General features: G+C 34.5%; 2 protein-coding genes and 1 long non-coding RNA gene across 9 annotated transcripts; 1 reads left to right on the top strand and 2 right to left on the bottom strand.

The window, feature by feature from the left end:
- Positions 1-408: 408 nt before the first annotated feature.
- LOC113305752 (monothiol glutaredoxin-S10-like) lies at positions 409-4,636 on the bottom strand. Its single transcript, XM_026554756.1, has 5 exons — positions 4,583-4,636; positions 4,320-4,477; positions 3,228-3,301; positions 2,044-2,055; positions 409-1,304 (listed from the first exon to the last, which is right to left on the bottom strand). Exons 1-5 carry the CDS (start codon positions 4,634-4,636, stop codon positions 1,237-1,239), a joined length of 366 nt encoding a protein of 121 aa, XP_026410541.1. The 3' UTR covers positions 409-1,236.
- Positions 4,637-9,584: 4,948 nt separating this feature from the next.
- LOC113302661 lies at positions 9,585-10,897 on the bottom strand. Its single transcript, XR_003337000.1, has 4 exons — positions 10,712-10,897; positions 10,475-10,598; positions 9,933-10,047; positions 9,585-9,808 (listed from the first exon to the last, which is right to left on the bottom strand). It is a non-coding gene; the product is annotated as an uncharacterized LOC113302661 (long non-coding RNA).
- Positions 10,898-14,334: 3,437 nt separating this feature from the next.
- On the top strand, positions 14,335-22,997 carry LOC113301953. 7 transcript variants are annotated; one of them, XR_003336565.1, is made up of 3 exons: positions 14,335-15,054; positions 15,561-18,778; positions 22,579-22,997. XR_003336565.1 is itself a non-coding variant. In XM_026550786.1 (3 exons), the coding sequence occupies exons 2-3, from the start codon at positions 17,939-17,941 to the stop codon at positions 22,618-22,620; spliced, it is 882 nt and encodes a 293-aa protein (XP_026406571.1). In that variant the 5' UTR covers positions 14,355-15,054; positions 17,265-17,938; the 3' UTR covers positions 22,621-22,997. The 7 variants fall into 7 exon arrangements, 3 of the variants coding, with proteins under 3 accessions (XP_026406571.1, XP_026406570.1, XP_026406569.1); XR_003336568.1 differs by having other exon boundaries at positions 14,335-16,902; positions 17,265-18,778; XR_003336567.1 differs by having other exon boundaries at positions 14,335-16,995; positions 17,265-18,778.
- Positions 22,998-24,486: the final 1,489 nt, after the last annotated feature.

The following is a 24,486-nucleotide window of genomic DNA, read 5'->3' as shown; positions in this document are numbered from 1 at the left end:
ATTTTTCACATTTAATATATTAGATTTCGCGCCCGTGCGTTGCACGGACCTAATTTATTTTTGTGGAGAAAATTACGTTTTGGTGCTAGTGAATTTTTTAGGATTCAAAATTTGAAGCATGAATGAGAGTAAGACCAACCTTCACTTATATGTTTTCTCCATTCTTTTCCAAAGGCCACAACGCCAACCTACATGCGGATCATTGTTAATGTTGTATGCATCATGTCCCTCACCTATGGTATAAATTGAAGGAGCAGTTTTAATTTTCCTAGCTTGAATTAGGTCAGCTTTTCAGTGTCGTAGATGTACAAATGCTAACAAACTTCAGCTAGGAGCAGTATTCCCCTTGTTGCACGGATAATTTCCAGTACGAATGAAGTCAAAAGCGTCTAGAAAAACAAACATCTCTGCAGGAAACAAATTTCAATTGAGTTTTACAGTGTAACTCATATTACCGACGGTTAGCCAGAAATTTAAATGACCAAAGTGTATTACACAACCTATTTTAATGAGAATAACAATACATCTTTCTGTAGTGCAGATATTCTAAGAGAAAAACATAGTGAGTGAATCCACATCATTTGCATTTCATATTTCAAATTGATTATTCTTTTCGGAAAGCGAACAAAACAAAGATAATTTTTGTAACGATACTCTGCAAGGGCTAGTAAAGAAACTCAATCCATCGAACCGTCTCTTTTTTCCGAATATGTAGGACCATATAGGAGAAGTACTTATCCTTCTTTAGCAAGTTATAAGATAAAGAAACTCAACCCATCAACTATCTCCTTTTGCTCAACTGTGTACAGATCATGTAGGAGCATACCGGAGTGGTATTCATCCTAATTTAGCAGGTATCTCTGTCAAATTGAGTTATTTTTTACCAACATCACAGCCATCTTGTCCTTGCACAGACATGGGTTGTTGCTCTGCTAAATTACAACTGGATCATTGCAACACATACTTAGCATTTTAGGAAACTATATGTACTGACTTACTTCTAGCATCTTGTCTTGCTTCATCTCTCCATATAATTGATGTTCAGAAAGGAAACACCATATCGACCCACTATGAGTCATTATGATTCTCAGCAACATCTAGGTGTAACTGGAAGATATGCCTCTTCTTCAAACCAACAAAACAGGAAACGTTCAAACTATATCTCAATTTGTTGCATTATCCAGAGAGAGATTACTTAAAGAAATGAAAACAATATTACAACTCCAAGAATACTACCTATTTAGGTAATAGGTAAGTCCCATTTGCCAAGTCCCCTTTGCCAAAGATCTTATGACATACACAAACTGCAAAAACCAACATTACCCAGTGTAAGAATCGACAAATTTGGAAACAGTTGTACAGAGAAATTAGTTGACCTTAATGCCTTCCGGCGAGGATAAAACTAAATGTCTCTATCAAACTCGGATATGCATCCCAAAACCAAAATTTTATAGTACTTCAGCATTGTTACGGAAGCTATTTTATATTGGTATTTCATAAACTAATCACTGTAGATAATTGAACAAAAATACTGGTTGATACTTTATCATTGCAAGTCTAACTTACATTACACATTCTAGCAAATTAAGGTAAGCATGTCAAAAAAAATTCATTGCTTTTGCCCAAAAAACAGTACGTAGTACCCAAAACATAAGTTTAAAATTTTAAATTATAGCGCATAGATCGGCCTGAGCCACCGAAGTCGTACAATAGCTTAAATGAGTAAAGATTTTGCCTGAGTTCCTTGGTTCCATCCCATTGGACGTTTGTATTGCGTGGTAACTTTTTAATCAACTACGGAACTTAATATTACCAATACCCAAATCATGTCCAATGCATAATTTATGTTAATTGAACCAAAAAGATAAAAAATAAAAACGAAAGCAAATTCATACCTCTCGTTTGGCACCTGTTAACTAATCAACGGTGAATCAATATCAGAAAGGAAAATCTTTAATGTTAATATTTGGTGTTTCACCTGTTAGTATTCAGTGTTTCACTTGCAATTTGATCGGTAGTAACCATGTCGTTGAGAAAACTTACTGATAGGGATTTCTGTAATACAAAAAGAACAGTTAAAAAAAAAACAATCAAGATCAACAGAACAATATTATGCTTAAGCCATTAGGGTAGACTTCAAACCAACGATTCCAATTTTGTATTCTGCCGATGCTTTTTTTTATTTAGGGTTGCTGAATAGCAGAAAATTTGGGTACATTATTTATATGTCCCTACTTTTGAACCCCAATAAATATATCCTTATACAACAATAAGTATGTCCATATTTTTTAAAAACCTTATCCATTTAAAATTAGATTATCTTAATACCCTCGATCATATAATTTCTTTTTTATTTCAAAATGGAACAAATTTCTTCCTCTACCATTTCACCACCACCACTAGCACCACCACCACCAACATTCTACTACCATTCCACCACCAACATTCAACAACCACCACCACCACTAATATTCCACCGCCACTCCTTCACCACCATTACACCACCACCAGTCCTCTACCACCACTAGTTTGTCGTCGTCACCACCACTAGTCCGCCGCTGCCGCCACCACCGTCACCACCACTGGTTCAGATATTTTTGTATCAACAACAGTAGTTGATCCAAAATAAAAATAGAACCAACAGTAGAAGTTGATCCAGTTTAGGGGATCAACAACGGTAATTGATCCAAAAAAAAAAGGATCAACGGTAGAAGTTGATCCAAATTTAATGGATCAACAATGAAAGTTGATCCATGTAAATGAAGTGAACTTGGTGTGAGTCGAACACGCATCATCTGACATGGAGTCAGTCATGCTACCATTGCACCACAAGTTCAACATTGGAAGAAATTTACATGATTTAAATTACAAGCATGATTATACTTATCCAAGGATATATTGTCAACAATAGGAGTTGGAAGGATCAACAGAAGTAGTTGATCCCATAAAAAATTGGGTCAACAACATGAGTTGATCCAATAGATGGATCAACAGCAGTAATTGATCCCATAAAAAATTGGGTCAATAACAAGAGTTGATCCAATAGATGGATCAACAACTGTAGTTGATCCCATACAAAATTGGGTCAACAACAACAATTTATCCCATAAAAACATATAAACAATAACATGATGCCGTCAGAAAATAGTAACCTTAGGGATGATTCCTTTATAGTATTAGTATCAAGACTTAGCTTAACATAGTAGTCTAACATGGCAAGTAGTTACCTCGAAGATCAAGCTCCACAACGAAAGGTTTTTCATGTAACTCGCTGAACATGTGCTTAGCACGTATTGAATACCTAACATCAAGATTTTAACAATTAGTATCTGGTTAGAGAATAAATGATATGTGGTTTTCAGGCAAAAGAAGTTTATCTTGTACTTTTTATATATCCTGCAACATACTAAACACTTTATAAAATTGGTCCAAGGAATTACAGACTACATAGGAATTGCACAACAATACTTTTTTGAAGCAACCCATAATCAAGTGAGGGTGTTTCTACTATAAGGTCTTCCCTAAGTTAAACCGGAACCTTCTTGACAAAGGAAAACACCGGTTCAGTACAGTTAGAGCGTCAATAACGTAATCCTAGTTCCACGCTGCACACAAAGTAAATTAAGACGTTATGTAAGGTGTGAGTATATGAACTATAGCTTGATAAGATTTTTAACCATCCTCCTACCCATTGAGCTTACTGTCCACACTTTTCAAGTTAAAGACCTATCCATAAAGGCATTAATAAGAAAAATATTCAAAATGTTACCCTGAGTGCCACAAGTTCACGCCGATGAACGCAGTAATAAACAAGTTATGTGTAGCTCTTAGACTCCAAATAACTATCAATAAAGGATTGCTATTATACCAGAATATCATTGGGTTAGTATTCAACCTTCAATGCATGTATCAGATTGCTCATAACTACAGCTAATTGTCATCCAAAATATATGACTTACAAATGAAAAATGTAAATGTAGAGAGTCTAGACCTATATCAATCGTCATACATTAGGTTCCTTACAAAATGTGAGGTATTTTGTTACTGTATGATGAATAATTGACCTAAACTGAGGCTTCTTCCTACTCTAAATACAAGCAGCCGTCTACTCAAATGCACAGGGCGCAAATTCATTCCAGAAATTGGAAAAAATTTATATGTATTAATCAAGACCTAAATAGAGCTAAGCTAAAATCTACAAATAGATTTCAATTTCACTTAAAAATTAAATAAAATTACAAATGACATGAGATTTAATTCGAGAATTTAGACAATACAATCCCAATTTTTGACCGGGGAGACAAGAGTGAAAGACTTACAGGCAATAGGATTTGGAGAAGATGGCTCTCCTGTTAGAATAGATAACGTTATGAACAAAGGCAGAAGGTGGTGATAGTTGCAGAGATGGTGACGATGACGATGGTGGTGGTGGGATTGGTTTGGTTTGATTTTCAATCACAGATCTCTCTCTCAAATCTCAAATCTAGTCAATCTCAAATCTAATTGATTTCTGAATATGTTGTAAAGATAGAGATGTAGATGGTGACTGAGGAGATGGTGGTGGTGGTTATGGTGATGGTACTGGTACTGGTGGTGTTGGTGGTGGTGGCGTCAGAGATGGTAATGATGGCGGCATCGAATATACTGTGGTGTTCGTGTGTTTCTCAGAACTGAAGAAGGTTAAGTATACAGGGTAATACATAAACGTTAAAATAGGAAATCATGAAAATAATGTTTTTGAATAAAATTTCAATTATGTCACGAGGGACATTTATAAAATCTGTTAGGTATATTTGTAAAAACACATCAGAAACAGGGACAATAGTTCAATTTCCACGAGTAATTTATGAACGGATTATAATGCGGTTTTGCAAATTTGTTCTCTTGTATTTCCGGGGCTTTCCCTTTTGTATACCGCTGACTTTATCCTATTTTAATATAAATTTATCTCTACTGAGCAAAAATAAATTAACAAATAATCGTGTGAATTCATTTCCCGTTTGCTTCTCTTGAAAGTGTATATGAATATTTTCGCTCATGTTTGCAATCGCCCCAAATTAATTTTCGGAAAATGGGTCATTTGTCCAAATATTTTTAAAACATGGTTCAAATGGAAGAGTAAAAATTAGTATGGGTGAAATGGACACCAAAAAATAGCAAGAATGAAACTGGATTCATTCTGACTTAAACTTAAAAAATAACAAGGATGAAACTGGATGCATCCTGATGTAAATTAAAAATAAAAAAAATATTTGAAAATGGGCAGGATGAAACTATTTACATCCTGGCTATTTTTACATTTTTTTTCCATTTAAACAATATCAAAATCTAAATATCTTTTTCACCCAGGAATTGTTGGTTTTGGTTTTTTTAACCAATTTTGTGATTAACTTTTATCGGCCGCTTGTTACGATCAAATATTAACGGCAACCCACTAATAATGTTGTTATAACTCCAAGTGAAAAATGTTGTTAAAGAACAAACTAAACATTTGGATTCCTTTTTATTAAGTAAAGCTATATTTCATCGTGACAATTCTTTGCTGCATTGATCAAACATTTCGTGTTGTTACTTTGTTTTCGTGCAAAAGTATAATTATGAGATCATTTTCGTGGAGTTCCGAAAACAAGTTTGTAATGAAATATGTCTAAATCATACAACTAATTAATCAATTTCAAATACCAATGGCATTTACATCACTGGAGTATTAGTGTATATGTGCTAATCTCTGCAGTGAGCAAGCCATGCTAATATATTCTAAGTAATCATTTTAGACCATGATTGCAACTCCTAGTATGATGGTATGATTGAATGAATGCTAAATACCAATTTATTTCACCATCATCGTATATTAAAGGTGACTTTTGACGATTTGGCCTAAAATTTATTTCAACATCATCGTATGTTTGATGACATTACCTAAAATTTTGAAGGACCAGTACAATTTTAGCCTTATGCGACAAGTATAACAAAAGCCTATCATATGTCGTGATTTTTAGGCTGCCAGAAGTCATCATCACCCTGTGTTGCTCTAATAGCTTGAAAGAGGGATTACTCAGAGCTGCACAACAGCCTACTCTTTCATAAGAATATATATAAGTGCGTCATTGACTGATTGGAAGAGAGTTATTGCTTCAGTCCAACCAGATTCAAAAATGATTGGTGTACCGCAGCTATGTACCGCATTACTGTGTGTGAGAGAGAAAAGGTGGTGGACCCCATCATTAACCCCACCCCCTACAAATCTCTCCAGGTTTTTCCTAAGAATTGTTAGATCATTTTACGGTGCAGATCACGGTACATAGTTGCGGTACGTGTATCACGAGATTTAAATTCCTGCAGTCCTACTCTTCTTTTACAAGTAAGCTTTTCCCTACAAAAGCTACCGTACAAATTCTTTCCCATCATCGGGTAAAAAACTTTCTTTCTGAGCAGAAGAAATAAATAAACTATTCTACGTAATTCAACCAGTTGTGCGGTTCACACCGCTCTGGAAGTTTGTTTGGAATTTGTTTTTTTTCCGCTCATTATAAAACAATGTATTCCTGTGATTTCATTTCACGTTTTCTACAAGCCTGCCACATCAGATTGTTAGGAATAATATGAATGGAGATCAGAAAAGAACAGACAATTGTATTCATGTGGATGTCTCTTTCGATAATAATACAGGAGAATATGGTTATGGGTTAATTTTATGGATGAATGGGCAGATATCTGATTTTAAAATTGTTCCAGGATACACCACAAGTGCAGAATGTGAAGAAGCACTTGCAGTAAAGGGAGCAGCACTATGGACCAAAGATCTAAATCTGCATGGATTACATGTGCAAACATATAGTGCAAATGTAGCAATTTTTTTTTGGGTAATAAGCCATCTACTTGCGAATGGAGAACGAAGAATATCTTAGATGAAGCAAAGACACTTTTGGGTCACGTAAATAGTAAAGTTAGTTATGTAACTAGAAGTTTGCTTAAGGAAGTTGATAAACTAGCTAAATGGGAAAAGTGTGAAAAAGGTTTTTTTGTAACTATCACATCCAACATAACAGCCTTAAAAACTCAATCAAAGAAGCTCTTAGTAATGGTTGTAATATTATGATGTATAAATTTTCCTTACCTTTTTAATGAAACTAGTTTGTCACCCGTGCGATGCATGGGTCTTCTTCTTGCTTATGGAATGTTGGGTGCCCTTGTTACAAAAACATAATAGAAATCGTTAACATATCAGTAAGCATGATACACTTGTTACAAATAAAAAATCAATAAGCTAATATGTGAGTAGGCGTTCAAGAATATAAGATGAACAAAAATTAAAAGGCAAAAACAAATATAAGTTCTAAGGAAAACACTACGGTTTAGAGTAAAAAAAGAAATGAAAAGCTAGTATCATTATCTACCATCTCGATGGTTTTGTTTTCTTCATTTTTCTTATGCTACTAAAACCTGACCATGTGTAATACTTTTGCGTCTTTGCAAAAAGCCGAAATCATCGGGGTATATATAGAAACTCAAACTTTAATTTACCTTGACACTCCACAATTAAATGAGTTATATTCCATTGGTGCCATCGAATACTTCATGTATATTGAAGTGTGTGTTTCATTTCGGTGCAACAAAGAAGTTAGGATTCAAATAAGTGATTATATATAGATCAAGTGAGTATATATACGCCAGTGTAATATAGGAGTATGGGATGAACCCCGAATGATCAATACCTCTCCATCTCACCGTCATTCTTGATGGAGCATAATTGTGCATACAAAGAATGCAATTATAGGTGGAACAGAGTTCAACCAGTTAAGTGACTTATAAGAAAATGAGTCTTCCTTTTCCCTGTCCGCCTCATAGAATGTTGAACATGGATCACCTGATTTATACTCCACCATCGAGTCCACTTCACCAATCCGCAACTGGATGTTTCTTAGCTCATGACATAATCCCAGAAAATCTATGGAGTCATCTAGGTTTAGGCTGTGAGAAAAACCGGTATTACCTTCAAATTTCACATAAATTACGGATATTTCATTGAACATATCTCGAAAATCCTAAGATATTTTATCCTCTAAAATATAAAAAATGTCAGCATCCTTGAATTTGACTTTTAGTTCGAGGTAATAACACCAAGAAAGGTTCCATAGTGTAAAAGAAGTGCTAAAATTGCGTACCCTCAAACCCAGTATCGCTTTAAAATTTTGATGTCATCGAGATATAAATTTTCGAAATTGCAATTGAGATCCTACATATATTTTATTATTTTCTGAAGAAAAATTATTTATTAGTTATCTTTGTTGATTCTCAACATATTATACGTGTAATGTGCGTTGTAAAAGTGTCTAAAATGTTTATAAATGGGACACCTAATACCCATGAACCAAGTATTCATGTTCCGCATTGACATGTTCTGTTATTCTCAACCTTAATCCTCTTTTTACAAATAAAATAAGGATATCATTCTACCTATCCAAACGTCTTCAAAATTATAAGATTCTTTTTTTTTTTTTTTAAAGAATCTCAATTGTGATAATAATTTAGAATAAAGCTAATATTCTAGTCCGTTTACTTGCAATGAATTTTAAATTTTATAAAGACTAACCTGCAATGAGCAAGACCTCCTAATTGAAAGTTCCTACAGCTATCTGGAATAGGCCCTCGCTTTTTACGCGAAAAATAAACAGTATGATAGTATTTAGAAGATGATGTTGATCTGCATGACGGATATGAATTCTTGACATAACTACTAATAGAGAATTTAACAATCAATTATATTACCTCTGTGAATATCACCTCTTTTCTAGAACCTGAATAAAACTAATGGGCCAAAGATGGACTGGACACATGTAAAGGAAATATCCAAGATATAATGATTATAATAGTTTAAACTTATGTGCAGCTTGAACTTGCACCAAAAAAAATAAACTTTCCAAGAGATTCATATCTCCTAAATTTTTATGAATACTGAACACCTTCACACGTCCAATATTATTTCAACTATGTTATGTTTTCCTTGACTATCATCATCTTGAAAGTCTATAAGACGTTTCATTTTGCGTTGTAAGCAACTCTCTGTTTTAGGGGCCACAAATTCATTAAATTGCAGTAAGCATCCAATGAGATAAAATTAAATTCAAACAAAATATACATTCATTAGATGTCATTGTAACTTAGATTAACATGCAAAAAAGTATAAGCTCTCCGAGTTTGAGGCCCTTCGTTGCGACATTTTTGTTTCTTGACAAAAAAAAGATGTGTGAAGTCTCTTTGCTAGTGATCCATGAGCTATACGATGTACGAACTGCTACATGCATAAAAATGAGAACACCTGCTAATGTTCAGTCAAAAATAATAATTAAATGAAGGTTATAGTCATCGTACTTAGAGTTGTTTCAAGGCGCGTTAAAGTTTTGATAAATATCCTTTTTGCAGTCACTTTATTGATTTTGAATCTATTGACTAAAATATGTAAATCTTACACAAATTTTATTTTATTTTATTTTTCTTTTTGATATGCAGAACCTTATACAAAAGAATTCTCATTTTTAGACATGTAAAAAGTTATCTCTGCCAAATTAACTGGCTCATATTGGTAAACAAAAGGATTTATCAAACTTCCAGATATATACTTTCGGGAACAATTCTTCTGGCATACAATACAAAAAAAAAAGACAAAAAAAAGTGCTTCACACAGTATAATGTAAACAACTAAATTCGAAAATACACATTTTCAGGGAGTTCATTGTAGTTGTTTCCTAGTCCGTTTTCTATGATGAGTAATTTTCCATTGCTTGACCTCAACATCCATAGGTCCAACCTGAAATAAACCAATAAAGGTAAATTATTTAATAAAATAAATAAATAAATAAAAAGGAAAGCGAAAACGAAAACGAACATGCGATGAACTATGCCAGAAGAATATTATTTTTCTTGTACCGTACCTCATCCAGGAACCTTCGTCAAGATATGACATATTTTAAGACCAACATCCTTCGGACCCATCCCCAGGGACATATAACTTGGCTTGTTCACCGGGCACTCCGCCATTTTACTTCCCTGATGTTTTAAAGCAGACATGTAATGATATCTTATCATTAAAAGTTACACTTACACCATCATTATTCTATGCATTAAAAACATTCTGAACCACCGGTAACACACACATTAGTGTAGAAATTCAAATTCGTATTTAGACTGAAATAGTAACTCACATACGAAGTGGGAAAATATTCTCAGATGAAAGGGCCAATATCAGATCATTGCATGGGAATGGAATTTGCAGTATCTTGCTATATTACTTTTAAAATAAAAGCATCAACGTGAATCATTATGAAATTTTTATTCTGCATAGTCATTCTATAAGTTCATTTCTATTAAATAGAAACAAACGTATCGAAATAATAAACACAAACTAAAGCATAGTTTGTAACTCAGTTTGGTACATCTTTTTAAAATACACGCATGATAACTTAAGACTACTAACCAAGAGCCAAGTTGTAAGATTTTCATGATCTTCTCTCGAGTGTGATAACAATCATCGCCACCTTGGACTTATCGGAAGTCGAGTTATCATTGAAAAAATTTCCTGCATTATCTATGTAGATCGCCTACCCAAAAACAAAGTGAAGTAGGAGGGTTAAAATCAAAGAAAAGAACAACACAAATAAATATCGCAAAAAACATTAATGCTTTTTCAGAATTCGGGAAGAGGATTCATCACCTAATCCACATACATAGTCTTGTACAATCTGATTTCACTATCCCTATGCCAAGAATAATAGCTTTAAAAAACAAAGAAAACCCCTACAGAAAAAAAAAGGTTTGTTTTCATTAACTCATCCCCTTTGAGAAGAGATATCACCAACTGCAAAACCAAAAAAATGAAAAATCCCCGGAATAACGGAAAAAAAAAACAATTCAATATTTTATACCTACTGTGAGTTCATTGTTACCATCACAAAATTTAAAAAAAACCATGACCTCTCATTACCGCAATTTTATTATTACCACTACCGCAACATTATTATCATCAGAACCTTCAGAAAAATCGCGACCTCCCACTGCCGCAACCAATGGTCAACCGATGCTACATGCAAAACAAACAAATTAGAAAAAAAAAAAGATGAATATAAAAACCTATCTAGAAAGAAAAAAAACCCTGCAATCTAGGTTTGACGTTTGTCCTAGAGCTTTATATATAGAGTAATCAAGGCCGAAAATTCCCTAAAAAACAAAAATTTACCTAGGAAACAACACCCGTTCTTAAACGTTTTGTTAATCTTTAAAATATTGGATAACTGCTATTTTTGGATAGCAGCGCATTTAGTCCAGGAAGGGAGAATGGTTTCTAAAATTTGCATCTTATTTGTTGCAGTATTCCAGAGTAACCACGGCCGAAAATTCCATGAGAAATAACTCTATTTAGGAAACCATACTAATTCTTAAAAGTTACGTAATCTTTATAATATATAATATTCACTATTTTCGGAGTGCAATATTTTTATTTTAAAACTAACTAAAAGATAGACGCATTTAGTTCCTGCAATATTTTTGCCACAAAAATAACTAAAATATCCTCTACGTGGTTACTAAAATTTGCATCTTATTTGTTGTGGTATTTTAATTTTGAATACCAGTATAAGCGAGAATCTGTAATTTTGGAATATGTACATTGTTTACCTAGTTAATTTAGTTATTACTCAATTTGTCTACATCCAAAAATGAAACCATTCATGAACATCAAATATCGATGTCCGTATACCATATAACCAACTGCCTGACTTGCAAATTGCTAAACACTCTTTTGTGATTACTTTCTTCTTGGAAAATGAGGGAAGAGAAATACTTGACAGCGTCCACACAAACGATTTTCCCTTGTGAAGTGTGAGATTTATCACTTACTTTGCATCTTTACATGTTGCAGTCCCGTACCCTGTTTCCAGCTTCCTCTTGCTGCTTTTAAGTCTTTCCGAACTAACACTGTAGAGCCACAGATGAACTTAATTTGCTTTAAGGTCGGTGACCTACGACAGTCACAAAAAAATCAAATAGTATAAGAAGCCCAAGTCTCAAAATCATGGAAATAATTAATCAAAAAAAAAAGACAAACAAAATCATCCTTGAGTGAGAAATATAGTTACCTTTAGAGTCATAATTCCAACCGGTGGTCGATGCAGCTTCTCTTTAGATCCAAGGGTTTTTTTGTCGTTATTTTGTTCGTGGTGCATGAAAAGAGATCAGTTGAGCAAAATTGAAGAAGAAAAAGATAGTACAGAGAAAGAGATGAAAAAAAAAACGCACACCTAAAATTTTTATTTTTAGTAATCTGTTACCTTAAAGGATTTAAAAAATAATAAACAACATCTTGCGAATACCTGGATTAAAAGTAACCCGGCTACAAAAGGAAGAAAAATTAAGGCTTTTAATAAAACAAAAAAAAATCTAGGTTTTGACAGAGAAGAGTACTGGAGCTGTTGTCGAAGGAGAGAGGAAACATCGATCCTGGACATTTCTGGTGATGATCTGCAAAAAAAAAAAAAAAAGACCCACGAATCAAACAACGAAATAAAATAAAATTCTCAACATGTTCTTGAAAAAGAGGTGCGCCCAAATAATAAAAGTGATTTGGGTTGGACGTTTTATAGAGAGTCGCGGATCCTAAAAGAGTATTAGTTTTATAGTATTATAGGAAATATTTTAAAGTATTTGGAAGTAACGTTATATTTAGCAATGAAATTTCCAGAAAGATAATTTTGTTTACGTTTCCCTACAAATTTTATTCTAAACTAAATAATAAAATTTTACTATTTTGGTTAGTTTAACAAGAAGTTTTTTTTAGAATTCGCATATTTCTGGAATGTTTCATAAAAAATGAAACATATTCTAGATGTGCTTTTTCTTTATGGAAGAAAAAAAATTTGAAAAAAAAAACGAAAAAAAAGGATAATATGAAAAGCTCATTCAATATTTTTCTCCTTTTTTTTGTTGCATCTAACGATTTGTTTTTTTTCTTTTTGAAATCATATTGTTCGGTGATTTTTGCTTAATTTCAATGTACTAATACTTCTAACAGGATCATTTATTAATGATTTTGTATTGTTTTTATTTGTACAGGATAAACAAACTCTTTTATAAGCACTCGAAAGAAGATTACTCGATTCATATGTGACATCCACAAACCAGGTATGTTTTCTTCTGATCGTTGATTTGAAAGTCTAATTTCAACAATTGAATTTTTTTTCCGGTTGTAATTAGGCGAGTTTTGTTATAAAAAGTGTAAATGGACATTGGGTTGGATTTTTCTTTTTTTAATTGCTATGATGGATTTATTTTTATGATGAAATCGTGATGAATATTTTATTCTTATGATGGATTTGATTTTATGAAGGAATCATGATGAATATTGCGTATTTAATTTTATTTATTGTGTATTTCATTTTATTATGAAATCATGAATATTTTTATATAAAATCTTTTTTTTTTTGTAATGTTAAAGTTGTATATATTTGTGCTTGGATGTTTCCAAAATATATATAATTTAGGTAATATATTCTAAAATGTGATTGGCTGGAATATGTATTGCAGCCCTACAAAATTCTCCTCAATTTTTATTGACCGAAATATTAATTGGTGGGGCCAGAATCAACAAGAAGCTCCGATTAACCACGTCGCTCGAAAAAACTCTGTTTTGTTGCAGCTAACGATTTGTTTTTTTTTTTCTTTTTGATATCATATTGATTGGTGATTTTTGCTTAATTTCAATGTACTAATACTTCTAAAATGATCATTTATTAATGATATTATATTATTTTTATTTGTACAGGACAAACAAACTCTTTTATAAACACTCGAAAGAAGATTACTCGATTCATATGTGACATCCACAAACCAGGTATGTTTTCTTTTGATTGTTGATTTGAAAGTCTAATTTCAACGATTGAATTTTTTTTTTCCGGTTGATTAGGCGAGTTTTGTTATAAAAAGTGTAAATGGACATTGGCGTTGGATTTTTTTTTTAATTGCTATGATGGATTTATTTTTATGATGAAATCGTGATGAATATTTTAATTCTTATGATGGATTTAATTTTACGATGAAATCATGATGAATATTGCGTATTTAATTTTATTTATTGTGTATTTCATTTTATTATGAAATCATGAATATTTTTATATAAAATCTTTTTTTTTGGTAATGTTAAAGTTGTCTATATTTGTGCTTGAATGTTTCCAATTATATATTTTAGGTAATATATTCTAAAATGTGATTGGTTGGAATATGTAGTGCGGCTCTACAAAATTCTTCTCAATCTTTATTGACCGAAATATTAATTGATGGGGCCAAAATCAACCAGAAGCTCCGATTAATCACGTCGTTCGAAAAAACTCTGTTCTTATATAAAGAATATGTGTTTATTAAAATAAAAAATTCACGTTTTCTCGGCCTAAATACAAATTCTTTGATAGTCAATCTCACGTTTGCGTGATTTCGCTCAATTGCTCTTTCCGTAACAATCAGTGCTAGAATAAAAATAATTATATGACGGAATCAAAAAAACCTCTCTCTCTTTTTTGCTTCCACACCTAAAACCTGATACTTTGAAGGTTTTTTCTGCAAACCTCAATAACCAATACCAAAAATAAGCCATGAATTCTTCTTCTTTAATTGGCTAAGCTCTTGTCCTTCGGCCCCAGATCTCATGAAGTAATCACCAATGTGTATAAGTGTTGATTTTTTATATGGATGGTAAATTTGAAGACATTACTGATAATATGCTGCTGTTGCTGCCTCTTTCGTTAAAATCTATGTCCCACTACAACCTCAATCATCTGATTTGCTAATTGAATGATAAAAAGAAGGTTTTTCTGAAGATTTGTTGTTGCCTATGCCTGAATCGATGTTCTTACATGTCCCACATCAAGCTCATTCAACCAGAAGACCAGCGTTCTCGATTTCTCTTACTTGCGATTCAATTCAAGCATCATACAAAGAATTTGGACCTGGGTCAAAAAAGATGTATCTCAATCGATCTGTTGAAGACGGATTTGCTAACCCAATTCCGAGGTATTACTTTTCTTCTCTCTATCAGATTTCATCAGACCTCTCTAGCAATAAGAGATCTTAATTTATTCAGGGTTCCAAACTTAGTGTTCTAGGTGGAACCATATCATACACTCGCCGTTTCCATAAGCTAATTAGATTTATCTGCTGCTGTAACCATTTCAAAACCCAAATTATTACACAACTCGGTTCTCCGCGCTTCCTTATTCAAACACTCAACCAAAACCTAGTTTTTCTTAGATTGTAATCATTATGCCTCTCCTATTAGTTTGTGCTCTCAATTATAAATTGATCTATTACTGCTCAGTTGTATGCATCTTTGTAAACTTGTTTTCTCTAGTTCCCCTGCTTGTAGTTTTATCTAGCTCTCTGCATTGTCTGTGTGTTCCTGTAAGTTCTGCTAGTGTAACTGTTTTTTTTCCATGTCTAACCGTTGGAAAGGTGGAAGTTAAGTTTAATAATAACCATGTTAATTGGGAACATAAGCTTGTTGTTGGTTTTTTCACCAGATTGAACAAGAAATCTTATGATGTGAGATGTGCTTTAAGTTATAGGTGGTTTGTTGAAGGTGGATTTACTGTTAGTAGATTTAGTCAATTCTATTATCTCATTAAGTTTGAGTATCATCATGAAAATGGTAAGAGTGCTTGAGTAGATGACTAGAATCATTTATGGAGATATTTTCATGTTACATCCCTGGAATCCATATCTGAACCCAGAAACTTTCTCCCTAGATTGTGAAAACTTTGAAATTATTGTGCATAATCTTCTTCCTGAGCAAACCCAATACCCACACCTCAAAAAGTACTTCTGTGTTAGGAGAGCTTATCGATTACGATAATCCAGTCCCATCTCATTCTGATTACAGCAGTATGTATATCAAGTTAAGAATCAATCTATTTCAGCCTTTAGTTTATGGCACGCGAGCCCCAAACAACGAGAATGGTGTTAATTGGATTGCCTTCCAATTCCTTGAACTTCCGAGACTAGTGTGCAACTACTACCACAGATTGGGTCACCTAACTGATGATTGTATAGAGATATATCTACTCAATCATCGTAGAAGGCACTCTCCACCACCATTTCAGCTTGCACCCCATCTGAGATTGATTTCTCCTCCTGCTCCTCCACCTTCTCCAGAAAACAATTATTCGGAAGAGGAGAGATTTAATGTTGATGTGGAAGACCCGGATCCTGAATGGAATGATTGGAGCCTTGAAGTTCATCCGTCTCCCATCTCATCAAGTCAAGAACAATCTGCACTGTCTTTTTCTGGAGCAGAACAAGCATATAGGGGTTATAACCAAGATGGCTTCAATTCATATATGGCGTCTAGCTCAGAAACAACCAATTCAGATGATTTCTATGGTTGGATGAGAAACTACCAAGCCCACACAACTCAGGAAAGGGAAAGAAACATGGCAGCAAGTACCGACGAGGAAGATATAAATATGCACGATTCAGTTCAGCAACCAGCTGAGGCTGCATCACAACAACACCAGATTCGGCAGAGCCGTATCAACGTCCTAACTTCAGACATAGAAGCGGATTTTGATCTAGTTTCCGATGATTCTTCAAGTTCTACAAATAGACCTACTAGGCCTAGTCACAAGAGGGCTAATCCTGAGCAGCAAGCATATTTTCAATCCTCTGGCATTGGGACCTCATCTGCATCAATCATATCAAGAAGAATAGTTAGCGAGGAACTGAATCAGTGGACATCTCAACTGCCTCCTGCAAAAAGATACAAAGCAGCGGCAGCTGAACCTTCCACCGCCAATATCTCCATCAACACTAATAGCAGTAGCAGCAATAACACCAACGTCAACATCTTCTGAGGATTCGGTTAAAGTATGTCAAAATCCATCCATCGCAATTCACACTACAATACACAAAAGTGATGCAACATTTCTGGGGCCGGTGGATCTCTACCAAGACACTGGGGTGGACCTTTTTTTTTCCTCTCTCCTACCCCTTAGCTCTGCAAATCGGTGAATTTACTGAGTTAGCACAGTTTTCGAAATTTTCAATTTCCCTCTCCAATGGCAGAAGTGATTCATCTCTAATAGATCCCTAGTCTTTAATTTTCTCCTCTACTCTGTTTTATCTTGATTTCTCTTGGGTTCTGGATATTTATTGATTAAGATCTTAAATTTTTTGATTTTATTTTTTAAAATTGTCTTTCTAATTTTCTTTCCCCTTTGTGTTTCCAGATTTTCTTGTCCCAATAATGACGTTTGCCGGGTATCTAGTGTTGATTATTGCGTTTGCAGCTGTTGTATTATTGCTTGTTAAAGCATCAGTTCCATCTGAGTTCACCACCATTGTTAGCTTATTCACAGGGAAAGTTTTCATCTTCCCCGATCCAAAAAGAGTTCTACCCAACCAGGTTATGCGCACGTGCAAAAGACATAAAGGCCGTTTGAGTGAAATCAAATTAGCCCTCTTGTTACTCTGGTCAACAACAGCTCACCAACTTACCTTTTCTGCTGCAATTGATTCCAAAAATCTCTCGGTGGTTAATGAGAGAAAATGTTATACTTATCCTATTAGTCGAAACCCTAATTCGAATTCTACTTATACTCACCCCTGTATTCTGAATCGCTCCAAACCTAAAACTCTATTGAGAGGAAGATACCAAATGGAGGAAATTCATTCAAATGCCTAAGAAGGTCAAAAATCCAATAATGCAGTGTCAGAATTAGCTCTGAGATTCAGGAAAACAACTCTTGAATTGAAATCTGCTGATGAAGTTGTTCTTAACAACCAGGAAAATTCTGTCTCAAATGATGAAGCAAAGAATGGTGAGTGGGATTGTTGTTTGATAGGGAAGATAATAAGTGAAGACAAAGTGACTTATGGTGAAGTGGAAAAGAATATCCAATTCATGTGTCCTTTCATTCCTGCTGAAGAATTAAAAGTAATTGAAATTGATCTTAATGTTCTAATCTTCAAGCTAAAGAACCAGGATGCAGTGGATAAGGTGATTGAGGAAGGTCCATGGAATATTGATGGCAAGTTATGCATTCTTTATGACTACTTTCTGGGTCTAATCCACCAAGACTTAGACTGGAGCAAGCAAGTGTATTGGATCCAGCTTAAATTCTTACAACCAGAGCACATGAATGTGAAGTCAGTTGAAGAAATGGGTAAACTATTGGGAGAAGTGCTAGCTATTGAGCCAAAAAAATTTATACCTGAAGATGGTGTCACAGTGAAGGTTTGTGTAAGGATTGATCTCAAGACTCCACTAAGAAGGGGGGTACTAGTAATTACTGCTGCTGGCTCTACTAAATGGGTTAGGTTTTTTTATGAGAAACAACCTAGCAAAATATTCAGGGAGTGCTTCATGATAAATCACTGCAATGGAGTTTGTAAGGATGTTGCAGATTATATTAAAGCTGCACATGAAAAATCATTGCCTTTTGGAGGGGTAGGAGTCATTAAGAAGAGTATGACTGTGCGCTCTTCAACAAGTAATACTCCTAAACCTTCAGTAAGGAGAAGTGCTAAAGTTGCTCCTTTTGTGCCTCCAGTTGATGGCAAGATAATGGTTGCTCAGATCATAGCTGAAGTTGAAGATGAGGGTGGTAGATTGGGGAAGAGACAAAGATTTGTAAAGGAAGGAGAGGGTCAAAGTAACAATGATGTGAACTCAGATGAACTAGCAACAGCTAGAATCACACAAATGGGCAAGCAATCTGGAAGCACTACATGGGAGCTTCAGGTATATCTTAACTCTCTTAAGTTTTACTATTCCTTTTTAAAACTGCACTATATAGTGTCTTCTAGGAAAAACTCTGAATCCTTGAATAATAAAACCAAATAAAGTATGAAAATTTTGTCTTGGAATGTTTGTGGCTTTGGTAATAAAGACACTAGAAATCATCTTCAAAACTCATTAGATCCAACAACCCTGATATAATATTTCTGTCTGAAACTAAAAATCATCTCAAAAGAATGCAATTCTTAACTGCTAGATTTAAATTTCCCAACATTATTTTCCATAATCATATTGGTTTATCTAGGGTCTTTGCTTGATGTGGAAAGATGGAGTGGAACTTACAGTCCTGGGTATCAATGTCAACATTATTAATTGCTTGGTTAAACTTGATTCCATGAGCACTGCTTCTCTGGTTACTTTCATATATGGTGCTCTTAATGATATTGATAAAAATAATCAGTGGCAATACTTGGATGATATTAGACACAACCATAGGAATAGCTGGATTTTGATTGGTGACTTGAATTTCATTTTAAATAGTGATGAAAAGGAAGGTGGTAACACTCCTTCTCAATTTGTGCCAGATTATTACAATAATTTGATCCATACTAGAGGCCTTTATAACATGAACTATATAGGTAACCCCTTTACTTGGACAAATAGAAGAGAAGTAGAAGAACTAATTTTAGAAAGATTAGATAGATCATGTGCCTCTCTAGATTGGTTTCAGTCTTTCACTAATGCTATCACCTACCACTTAACTAGTTTGGGTAGTGATCACTGCCCAATCATGCTAGTCACTTCTAAAATGGATAATCCCACAAAAAACCTTTCAGGGTGAATAAAGCCTGGTTCAATGATGCTTCTTGTTCTTCTGCTATTAAGGAAAATTGGGGTTCTAATAATACTGGTTCCTTTTCCTTTAGATTTTCCAATAATCTGTCTGATACTAAATACATCCTAAAGAACTGGAACTACAATCACTTTGGTAATATTAGCACTCAGATATCTAAAATAGAAGATCAACTCTCTATGCTTACTAGAAACAGATCTAGTCAAAATAGTACTCAAGTTAGAGACTTAACTGAAAAGCTTAAATTTTGGTACCAAGCTGAAGAGCATTTCTGGAAACAAAGGAATAGAGATGATAATATAAGATTTGATGATAGGAACACTACCTATTTTCACAATAAAGCTAATTTTAGAAGGAAAAGGACACAAATTAATACTCTTCAAAGTAGAACTGGTAATTGGCTTACTGATAGAGAGGATATTGCTGAGGACTTGTTGCATCATTTTTCAAGCATGAGTAAAACCACTAATCCTGATAGTCCTAATTCTTATCTGAATGATGTCACTCCTTGCATAACTTAAGCTGATAATTATATGCTTACTGAATGTCCTACTTATGAGGAAGTTAAAAATATTGTTTTTCATATGAAACCTTGGTCCTCTCCTGGCCCTAATGGCTTCCCAGCAGGCTTCTACAAAATTATGTGGGACACTGTGGGGCAGGATGTTGTTAATATGTAGATCTTTCTTTCAATCTAAACATATTTTAAAACAACTTTCATCACCCTTATCCCTAAAACTAATTGTCCAAAGCATGATGTTGATTTCAGACCTATTAGCCTTTGCAATGTGTCCTATAAAATCATCTCTAAGATCTTAGCTTCTATTGAGCAAAATTATAGCCCCAAACCAAACTGCTTTTGTTGCTGGTAGACTTATTCAGGATAATATTGTGATTGCACATGAGATGATTCATTCTCTGAGGAAAACTAAAGCCAAAGATGGAGGTATTGCCATTAAACTTGACATGTCCAAAGCATTTGATAGGGTTGAATGGTCTTTCCTGATTGCTAACTTAAAAGCTCTTGGTCTCTCTGACAATTGTTGTGCTTTGATTGAGCAGTGTATTTCTACAGTTTCCACTTCTATTCTTCTAAATGGTGCACCAGGTAAGATCTATTATCCACAATGGGGACTTAGGCAGGGAGATCCACTATCTCCCTACCTTTTTATCCTCTGCATGGAAGCTTTTTCCAGGGATCTTAGAACTGCTGAAGATTCTAATTTGATCCATGGTTTCCAAGTAACTAAAGATGCACCTCCCATCACTCACCTGTTTTTTGCAGATGATTGCTTAGTTTTCATCAAAGCTAGGATTCAAGAAGCAAACCATTTAGCTACTATCATAGACCAATTCAGTAAGTTTTCTGGTCAAGCAGTTAACTTTGACAAGTCTGATGTTGTTTTCAGCCCTAGAGTCCCAGGTAATACTAAAAACTCCATCTCTAGTATCCTTCAAATTAAGAGAATGGCATTGCAAGAGAAATACCTAGGAGGGCCATTAATGCTTCAAAGAAACAAGTCTCAATCCTTTTCCCACTTAGTGGACAGTTACAAAGGTAGCTTGCCTACCTGGAAAGGTAAATTTGTGCCCCCCCTGGTAGAACTGTCCTTATTCAGTCTGTTTTAGGCAATATGGCTAACAATCACCTTGCAGTTTTTCCAATGCCAAAAGAAATTACTGACAAGATGGATTCTGTTCAAATGAACTTTCAATGGGGGAAGGATGAGAAAGGTGAAGGTATTTATCCTAAAAGATGGCTTGATGTTGCTCTCCCTAAATGTCTAGGAGGTCTTAATATTAAAAGAACTGATATTTTAAATCTTGCTTTGTTAACCAAACTTGCATGGAGAATGGTAAACCAGCAAGATGAACTGTGGGTCAAAATTTTATGTTTCAAGTATTTTAGTAACATTAACCCTTTGAGTGATGCTGTTTCTTCTCAGGGGTCCTGGATCTGGAAGGGAATATGTCATGGGCTTGAGATTGTTAAGAGGCATTATGTGTGGGAAGTAGGTAATGGGGAGCATGTTTTAATTTGGAAAGACAATTGGCTTCCAAATAGAATTACTCACCCTGACACTACCTTCTCTTCTAGTAATATGAGTCATGTCTGCCATCTAATTGATAATGAGACACATACTTGGAACACATACTTGGAACACAGACACAATTAGAACTCTATTTGATGAGGATACTGTCAAGGAAATTTTGAGTATTAGAATTCCTTTTAGTGGAAGTGATAAACTTAGATGGTCTCCCTCTCATAATGGACATTACTGTTAAGTCTGCTTACAAAATTATCTTAAATGAGTCTCTTGCTGTTAGCCCTACTAAGAACAATTTAGCAATCAACTGGAATGCTTTCTGGAGTTTTAAACTTCCACCTAGGGTCCAACATTTTATTTGGAAGGTTCTGCATAAATGTCTAGCTACAAAAGATAGGATAGCTAGATTCACAAAACATAAAAGTACTTCATGTCCTCTGTGTGGTAATGCTGTTGAATCCTATCAACATTTGCTTATTGACTGTGTGGTTGCTAGAAACATTTGGAATAGAGTTAATGTCAGCCTGTATAATTCCACCAGTAACTATAATTTACATGACTGGTTATGTGGAATCTTAACTGCAGGTAATAATGGTGGGAAAGTTGATCAAAACTCCTTTGTAACTACTAGTTTTGTTACTTGACACATCTGGAAGGCCAGATGTTCTAAAAACTTCGAGAATACACAGATTACTGAAACACTTATAGCTGAGAGAATTGTTAAACATTTGAAGGATTGGCATAACACTTTACATATTAATAATGCTATAAGTATCAATGTTACTCCTGTCAACATACCTGGATTCCCCCTGCAGCTAATGTAGAAGAGATAAATTTTGACGCTTCCTTTATTGATAACTCCATAAACTCTGGCATTGGACTAATTATAAGAAATTCTACAGGAATATGCAATGGTGTGCGATGTATCCCAGTCAAAGCATTAGATGCGGAATAAGATGAGGCATTGGGAGCTTTGGAAGCGGTATTATGGGCTAAAGAAAAGGGAATTAGAAGGGTTCATCTGGAAGGGGACTGTGTGAGTGTGGTGAATGCCATCCAAGGTTCCAAAACCTCAGTAAAGTGGACAACCAATAATGTTATCCAAGACATTCTTTTTATTTTATCCGGTTTTGATCAATGGGAATGTAGTTATGTTAAAAAAGATGCAAATAGCATTGCTAATGATCTAGCAAAGTATGTAAAATCTCGAATAAGCTCTGTAGAATGGAGTTTAAATTGGCCTACTTGGATCAATACTCTGATCCTAAGTGACCTGAACAATGTTTTAGTTTAATTCCTTATTAATAAAATCCTCTTTCTTATTAAAAAAAAAGATCTCTACCAATTTACTCTAATAGCTACCTTGTTTGCTTTTCTCTATGACTAAGCAATCATCTTCTGTGTTTCATCGAGCAGCTGACAGTTTTTTTGGTTTCTAACCCTGCAGGGTCTGTTATTTGCTAATCTACTCGAATATAGTCACTATTAAGATTGTTGTAATAGTTATAGGTTGTTAGAATTTGGTTGGTTATTTGCTTTTAACCTCTCTGGTTCTGCAGTGCTTTTGTTATCAAGAGGCGCTGAAGAATTAGTGTATACCTTCTTTCAATCTTGATCCAGCACTTTGACAACTCTCAAATTCTGACCAACTCCAATCACATTCTTCAACCAGAACTCAATCCATTTCATCTCCAACCGTATTCCCCCCAAAATGTCGCAAATGTACTTTTAATTTCAAGCCCATTAAAACTCAAGCCAATTAATTCAAAGCTCAGTTCATAGTACATTTTCTTTATCCTCTTCTTATTAAGACAAAGCCCAAAGATTTTACTGATTAAGCTAAACTTTCCTTATTCATATCTTCTCTCCCGCTCAACCCCATTTTCCAACCCTGATTAGCAAGACAAAATGAATATTTTATCTTGGAACTGTCAAGGTATAAATAACCCAACCTCAATTCAACACCTAAATGGAATCATATCCTTACACAAACCTGATATTTTATTCCTGTCGGAAACTCTTGCAACTGAAAGGCATATGTCAGGATTGGCCCAAACTCTAAAATACCAGAACCTATCCACAATACCCAAAATCGGAAGACGAGGAGGTCTTTGCCTTATGTGGAAAAACAACATCAACATTCGTATTCTATCAAAATTCCAAAGTTACATCCATTCTATGGTAATTCCATTTAATCAAGAACAACCATGGCTATGCACAGGTATATACGTGATAGACGCATTTATGTGTCTAATTTATCCCAATTGTATATATTGTTAGTGCTCGATTTTGTACTTATTTGGTTATTTTATGTCTTTGTAGGTGTTTTTGGAGAAATAAGCTTTTGCGGCGAAATTGGCTCAAAATGTGGCATTTGAACCTCCGTAGATAACGTACCAGAAGCTCCCCAGAAGTATGCCAGAGACACCCCAGAAATACCCCGGAGGAACCCCGAAAAAGTGCGGAAAACATCCCAGAAAAATTACTAAAGGCACCCAAGTTTTGGTTATTTCCACCCAATAATTTTATTTCAGCCCCACTTGCTATTCGCACCCCATCAGAGGATAGGGGGCATCCTTCTTCACATTTCAAATTAACGTTTTGGCGGGAAAATGTTTCCAACGAGAACAGAATTTAGGGTTCGATTGTTAGGCTATCTTTGGAGAGATTCAACCGCCAAACTAACTTGGGCTAGATAATTCGGAATATCGACTAACAGGGAAGAAAAATACTCGGTTCAAACAGAGAAAGAAAGTCGGGTCTTGTTTGGTTTGTTGCCAGAAATATAGCGTGACTAGAATGCAGATATA

The sequence above is a fragment of the Papaver somniferum genome, chromosome 8 (assembly GCF_003573695.1).
Source record: "Papaver somniferum cultivar HN1 chromosome 8, ASM357369v1, whole genome shotgun sequence".
Lineage (NCBI taxonomy): Eukaryota > Viridiplantae > Streptophyta > Magnoliopsida > Ranunculales > Papaveraceae > Papaver > Papaver somniferum.
The sequence above is the reverse complement of the archived record's forward strand: the minus strand, read 5'-3'. Positions and strand labels throughout refer to the sequence as shown.

Excerpts from the sequence above, each read along its gene's own strand:
- LOC113305752 (XM_026554756.1), bottom strand. The coding sequence starts at position 4,636 with ATGCCGCCATCATTACCATCTCTGACGCCACCACCACCAACACCACCA. Across the intron at positions 4,478-4,582 it reads CACCAACACCACCAGTACCA|GATTTGAGAGAGAGATCTGT; the intron begins GTACCATCACCA and ends GACTAGATTTGA. Across the intron at positions 3,302-4,319 it reads TTCTCCAAATCCTATTGCCT|GTATTCAATACGTGCTAAGC; the intron begins GTAAGTCTTTCA and ends TCTTGATGTTAG.
- LOC113301953 (XM_026550786.1), top strand. The coding sequence starts at position 17,939 with ATGTGTCCTTTCATTCCTGCTGAAGAATTAAAAGTAATTGAAATTGAT. Across the intron at positions 18,779-22,578 it reads GCACTACATGGGAGCTTCAG|GAATATGCAATGGTGTGCGA; the intron begins GTATATCTTAAC and ends GAAATTCTACAG.